Raw genomic sequence first — 7,240 nt, forward strand, 5'->3', positions numbered from 1 at the left:
ATATACAGTTACCATGGCAACACGGATGAATGACAGACAGTTTTCGTGTCGCAAAAACAAATAAAGAAGGAAATTCTATACATTTATTTCTGAATAAATGCAGCCTAAGACAAAAACAAAAATGTGTGACAGCCATGTGTGACAATATTTGTTTCCCAAACAATGGGTCAGGACCCAATTGTGGCCGGGTCACAGACCAACTTTTGTCAGTTGTGAGCAAATGTATACACGTATGCATGTTTTTGTATTCATTGACAAGAAATCCAAACCACTTGAAAACAGATGAAATTAAAACAATTATTCCACAAATGTAACTTTTAAGCTGAAGTGAAATTAGCCGATCTACAAGCTCAGTTTGTAGATCTTCCATTTTCACTAGTTTGTCTCCCAGGGAGACATCCCAAAAAGGTTTTGCTAACGTCTGCTGTAATGTGTCCTCCAGCCCTGCAGGGCGGTGATGACTCACAACAAGGAGACACCTCTGCAGAGCCCACCTCAACCACCACCACTACAGTCAGTCAGCCTAGGGCTGTTACCACGGTTACGCAGTCCACACCCACCCCCGGACCCTCAGTACCGGCAAGTATACAGTGCCGAATGGCCAGCTTTTATCTACGCAGTGGTTTTCATTTCATGCTCTCGAGAGCTGAATTATTGTTCTGCATTACTTAATTTACAAGAAGTCTACACATTTAGAGAGAATGTAGAATTGTTGTTGTCATTGTAACATAATGATCCGTGGTTCGGCGTTTTTCGAATCCCGGCTCTTCCTGTCCATTATGTCGAAATGCCCTTGGACACTGAACCCTACTTTGCACCCTACCATTGGTGTGTGTGTGTGAATGTGGGCGCTGTAAAATATAATAGATGGTTGTGTTGAGACTCTGGACATGACAAAACACAGTGATGATTTAGGCCATGTTATGTTATCACTATAGTGAAAATGTAACAATAGTTTCAACACAACCATCTTTTAACTTTTTAGAGTGCATTGTGCTTCAGTATGTTGACAGGCTTCATGGAGATGCTAATTTTTCCTTTCCAGCTCGATTTGGCACCTGCCCACAGTGCCAAAACTACTAGTAACTGGTGTACTGACCATGGTATTACTGTTCTTAACTGACCAGCCAACTGGCCTGACCTAAACCCCACAGAGAATCTAGGTTGTATTGTCAAGAGGAAGATGTGAGACATAAGACTGAACAATACAAATTAATTTACGGCTGTCATCAAAGCCTGGGCTTCCAACAGTGCCACAGGCTGATCACCTCCATGCCACGCCCCATTGATGAAATAATTTGTTCAAAAGTAGCCCAGACCAAGTAGTAACTACATACATTAATATACTTTTCAGATGGTCGACATTTCTCGTTTAAAGAAATAATTTTTTTAGTAGTCTCGTAAAATATTCACAGATTTATTTATTTTTCATGAGCTGTACGCCATAATCATCAATATTAAAACAATAAAAGGCTTGAATTAGTTCAGTTTTGTGTAATGAATCTAAAATATATGAAAGTTCATTTATTTTTATTACATTATGGCAAATAATGAACTTTTTCAGATTATTCTAATTCGTTGGGATGGACCTGTAGAAAGCGCTATAAAAATGCAATCCATTATTATTATTATTTACACCTTTAAAAGTCATGATATTGGTATAATTCATGTCGTACAACAGTATGTTGTTTTTAGTTGAACACATGAATACAAGCTCCCTCTAGATCGGAAATTACACATTTCCCCTTTAAGTCTGATTTATATTCAGGTTGCCGGTTGCAAGTGTCGGGCACCAAAAATAGCAAATATGCCTGCTCACAATGCGTTGACATGCGCGTGAGTATGTGAGCTTGTAAAATCTGACATCGGTCCATGGCACAATGTGCAACCATGTATAGGGGCATTAATCACCAGGCAACCTGTTTCCTTAAACCTGTAGAAGCTGTCGTCCATGGTCAGCGAGGACAAGACGGAGTCTTCCCAAAATGTTACCATAATTACGGTAATTAAGGAGGAACCAATGCAGACGGACGACCAATCAGAAGCTGTGACATCATCCTCAGCTTCCATGCTGCAGGTGCACGCGGAGCCAATGGATACACAAGCCCCGCCCCCACACACACAACAGGTACACAAGCCCCACACACACACACACGCACACACACACACAACAGGTACACAAGCCCCACACACACACACACACACACACACACACAACAGGTACACAAGCCCCACACACACAACAGGTACACAGAGCCCCACACACACAACAGGTACACAGACCTAACAAGCCCCCCCACACACAACAGGTACACAGACCTAACACGCACTCACACTCCCTCTAGTCATGATATTATTATATCTGCCTGGGGACTTTGGGGGTGTTTGTTAGCAGCATCATTTCAAAGTTATGAACTGATTTCCATGACACTGTGTGGAAAGATTTGTAAGAGTCAAATATGGCCGATTGGCCAAAAGGGTGTGTAGTAGGGGTGACCATGGCTTCTTATGTGACATCCCAGTGCGTTCATATAACTGTAGTCCCGAAGGAGACATGGCAGTGTGTGTGCAGCATGTACACAGCACGCTGCCGCCTATAGTAGGCCGGGTTCTTCACTCTACTTGGTGTAATTTAGTAGTTGTAGTTTTTGCACGATAATAAGATATAACATTAACTATTACATTTTGGTATTAAACATTGGAACATTGATCATCAATATTTAATTTCTGTTTGCCTTTTAGGCTTTGTAATCAAACATTTCACAGGTCAGATAACTTTTAAGTACCGGTATAGAAGAAATTACTGACATTTAATTAAGCAATATTACACGAGAGGGTGTTGTTTAACGTGATTATTGCCACGAAAATATATATTTTCAATGACAGATGTAGTCACTACGACCACAAATGTCTAAAGAAACTAGCTAGCCTAGCCACCGAGTTTGCTAGCGCTCTGGGAGAACAGAGCAGCTGAATTCTTTCTTTTGATTAGGTGGTGAACAGTGCTGGTTAAACCACCGGCTAGAAGGCTGTTTCAACCAATCAGATTGCTTCCTCTTAACGACCTGTTGTAGAATAATTCTATATACTTAATTGCAGAAATAGCTTATCAACAAGCTTACAACGTAGAACATTTCTCAAAATGGAAAAGAGTATTATGATTGTGCAAAATAATTGTGATTATCTCAAAAATAATTGTGATCAGGCTTGTATTCCGTAATTACCGTGACATGCCTAATGAGTTGTTCTCATTGCTCAGATGGAGACCACAGACAGTGGTTTGCCACAGCAGCTGATGTCATCAGACGGCGCCGAGGCGGAGCAGCAGGTTGCCGGGGCGATGACCCTGATGGTCACCAGGGGTCTGACGCCCGAGGAGCTGGCCGTTTCCACGACGACGCAGGAGGCTGCGCAGCATGCTGTCGCTAGCAACACCCTGTCTATCCTCCACACATGTAAATATGTCTTATCCTCCACACATGTAAATATGTCTTATCCTCCACACATGTAAATATGAATACCTTTTATATCTGTCTATCCTCCACACATTTAAATATGAATACCTTTGATATCTGTCTATCCTCCACACATTTAAATATGAATACCTTTGATATCTGTCTATCCTCCACACATTTAAATATGAATACCTTATATCTGTCTATCCTCCACACATTTAAATATGAATACCTTATATCTGTCTATCCTCCATACTGCTGGATGTAATTAATATTTTATGTAGTGAAAATACAACTTATTTGTGTATATTATCCCATTTAGACCCGAGGCACATAAATGTCTTCTATGGGTTATATTATACAGTATACCACCTTTCACTAACACACCTTTTGATGCATGCATTTTAATAGACATTTTTGTAAACGGACACTTAATTGTGTGCAAGTACCGTAGGTTTATCTACTGACTGGTTGACTGGTGTGTTATTTATTGTTCTGTGCAGATGGAGACCAGACCACAACCATTCCTATAGTTCTGACCCAGCAGGAGCTGGCAGCGCTGGTACAACAGCAACAGCAGCTGCAGGCCAGTCAGCTGCAGGCCAGCCAGCCAGCCGCTGCCAGCATGCCTACTGGTAACTATTGGAATCTTGTTGTTATTAATACAACTAGTGTTAGGATTACCATGAGCCATAGTAGATGTAGTAGCACCATGAACAGTAGTAGAGGTTGTAGCCTACTGGCAGCATTAGTAGAGGTTGTAGCCTACTGGCAGCATTAGTAGAGGTTGTAGCCTACTGGCAGCATTAGTAGAGGTTGTAGCCTACTGGCAGCATTAGTAGAGGTTGTAGCCTACTGGCAGCATTAGTAGAGGTTGTAGCCTACTGGCAGCATTAGTAGAGGTTGTAGCCTACTGGCAGCATAGAAGTAAATAAATAATAGTAAGTGTCTATGCAGCTCTAGAGGCGTTTCACCCATAGAACGCACAGTAAAAATATATGTATCTCCAATGAAATCATTCACTGCCAGATTAAATACCTAAATTTACCACCTACAAGATTTTTCTTTTTTGTATTTCCTTACCTTTTAAGTACTCAGAGAATATTTATCTCCACTACTCTCCCACCATTGATAATCCGATAGCCGTTCGATGTCCGTTTTTTTATTTTTTATGAATCAGAATTTGTAAAACGGTCCATGCGGACATTTCTTATACAATGCTGGTGGACAAGGAAGTATGACGATACCGGAAGGAAGTAGGACGATACCGGAAGGAAGTAGGACGATACCGGAAGGGACATGGTGGCGTTTTAGAAAATGTGGGAGTGGACGGGAACTGTGTTTTTGCGACCACGTGATTTCCTGTTTCCTGGTTTCAATGAGGCTCAAACATTGAATCGCTGATGTGTTTTTATTTTTTAATAATACAGAAAATATTCCAAATAAAGCAGCTGTCTACCCTTCCACTATGTTTCACAGAGGGCCTTGCTCCAGCAGACAGTCTTAACGACCCATCGGGTGACGCCAACAGCCATGAGTTGTCATCCGCCGTAACGAGTGCGGTTGCCCGATTGGCCAGCACCTTTGGCACCGCCCAGACCCTGGCCACGCCCAGCCCAGCCAAGAGCCAATCAGCCACGCCAATAGTGGAGGTCACTAATGGCATCCCAACTACCACTGGGGTGAGAATACAAATGATGATGATTGTGAGAATACAAATAATCACAATAGTGCTAGTAATGGATTCTTCCTTCAATTGTGTGTGTGTGTGCTAGTAATGGATTCTTCCTTCGACTGTGTGTGTGTGTGTGTGTGTGTGTGTGTGTGTGTGTGTGTGTGCGCGCGTGCAGAAGCCACCTGTGAAAAAAGAGAACCAGTGGTATGATGTAGGCATTGTCAAGGTGACCAACCATGTAGTGACACACTACTACGTTCCTTACGATGACGATGTCCCAGAGGTAAGAATCTAATCTTCTATTTTATTTAAATAAAAAATAAAGTTATGTTCTTACTGAACTGATAGATCAATTCTATAGATAATGGATTCATATTGTATCTATTCCAGGATGATTCTGGGACGGTACCAGACTACAGTCAGATGAGGAAGGTGGAGTTACAGCCCGGTACAGCCTATAAGTTCCGTGTTGCCGGTATTAACATCTGTGGGCGTGGAACCTACTCGGACGTGGCGGCCTTCAAGACCTGCCTGCCGGGTTTCCCTGGAGCTCCTTGCGCTGTCAAAATTAGCAAGGTAAGAAAAATATAACCCGATATAGTATATACTGTAAGTAAGTACTCTTACTTAGAGTATAAGTCACTGTAATGAGTGTCTTAACACCATTGCTACATCCATTTCTATTACTATTGCAACTATAATAATAATGTTAATATGATATTTACTATAATAATAATGTTAATATGATTTGTATTCTCTCCTGTAGACCCCAGAAGGAGCCCATCTAACTTGGGAGCCTCCGTCGGTGACCTCAGGGAGAATCACAGAGTACTCTGTTTACTTGGCCATTCAGTCGCCTCACTCGGACAAGCCACCGGGTAGTGGCCCGGCCCAGTTGGCCTTCATGAGAGTGTTCTGTGGTCAGACCCCATCCTGCCTGGTCCAGACCGCTAGTCTGACCAGCGCTCACATCGATTACACAACCAAACCTGCCATCATTTTCAGGATCGCAGCACGCAATGAGAAGGGTTATGGACCTGCCACACAAGTCAGGTGGCTTCAAGGTACAGTACAACTACTACTCCTACTAGTACTTCTACAACTAGCCAAGTACTACTATTTCTGGTACACTCACTAGTACACATAGGCAGTGATGAGAGAAAATGGAGGTTGTTGTTGTTGTAGTGTGCTGAAAATGGTAGTTGAGTATCCACAGATTGATGTTCCTTATCTAATGAACTAGTACTTTAAAACCAACTACTTCTGTACCAAATATACTCCTACAGTACTGCTAACTACTACTACTACTGTACTACTAACTAAATACTAGACTTGCTGCTAAATAGCTGCTGTATTTTTACTCTATATGTCTTACTCTCTGTCTGCCTGTGTGTTTGATAGAAACGGGTAAAGATGTCAAGCCTGCAATGAAACGACCAGGAGTGTCTCCAGATACTATGTAAGAAAACTGTACTAAAACATACTGCATAGTAATACTTCATAATAGAACAGCACTGCATCATACAGCAGTCCGTATTCATTATACATATGGTAAAACTTATACAGTGTAATACACTTAGTTAACACAGTATCGTTTTATATTTCTATTTTCGTTTCTAATAACCACTTAAATGCTCTACTCTTAGTTAAATGCACATGAGTTGCAATTGGACACATTTTAGCCACTCATTGCCCACATTCATAGAACAGAGCAATATTTTTTTATTCATACAACAATATTTATTTTCACTTACAGGAAAGCTACTGCGCCAAAGAAGGGCAGACCTGATCCGTAGGGGAGCTCTGAGGTCTGAATTCAACACGAATAATCACACGCATCAGGATGCTCACTCACACACACAGTGTGGAACCCACAACCAACCCCCATCCCCTTTATTTGAAAGAAATCTAATGGCAGGAATCAACTCCATTACCTCCAGGACTTGACTGGGAAATGAATGAATCTATCTGTGGCCTGCTCATTAACCAACCCTCCCCATGGACACCTTGTTAAATTGACAGTTTTGAAGTTTTTCCACGGTTCAGATGTTTATGACAAAATACAACCGGTTGCTACGTGTGTGTGTGTGTGTGTGTGTGTGTGTGTGTG

General features: G+C 41.7%; 1 protein-coding gene across 2 annotated transcripts in view; it reads left to right on the forward strand.

Annotated features, from left to right (window-relative positions):
* hcfc1b (host cell factor C1b) overlaps nucleotides 1-7,240 on the forward strand; it is a 33,610-nt gene that overhangs the window by 25,685 nt on the left and 685 nt on the right. For both annotated transcript variants that reach the window (XM_080764732.1, XM_080764731.1), the window contains exons 24-33: nucleotides 443-579; nucleotides 1,940-2,128; nucleotides 3,260-3,455; nucleotides 3,959-4,090; nucleotides 4,935-5,137; nucleotides 5,306-5,413; nucleotides 5,521-5,706; nucleotides 5,897-6,194; nucleotides 6,532-6,589; nucleotides 6,887-7,240. The exon at nucleotides 6,887-7,240 is cut by the window's right edge and continues 685 nt beyond it. In XM_080764732.1, coding sequence (XP_080620858.1) covers nucleotides 443-579; nucleotides 1,940-2,128; nucleotides 3,260-3,455; nucleotides 3,959-4,090; nucleotides 4,935-5,137; nucleotides 5,306-5,413; nucleotides 5,521-5,706; nucleotides 5,897-6,194; nucleotides 6,532-6,589; nucleotides 6,887-6,926 — 1,547 coding nt within the window. In that variant the 3' untranslated portion in view covers nucleotides 6,927-7,240. The remainder of the gene's footprint in view (nucleotides 1-442; nucleotides 580-1,939; nucleotides 2,129-3,259; nucleotides 3,456-3,958; nucleotides 4,091-4,934; nucleotides 5,138-5,305; nucleotides 5,414-5,520; nucleotides 5,707-5,896; nucleotides 6,195-6,531; nucleotides 6,590-6,886) is intronic.

Source organism: Protomyctophum bolini, assembly GCF_963924005.1.
Source record: "Protomyctophum bolini genome assembly, chromosome: 5".
NCBI classification, from domain to species: Eukaryota; Metazoa; Chordata; class Actinopteri; order Myctophiformes; family Myctophidae; genus Protomyctophum; species Protomyctophum bolini.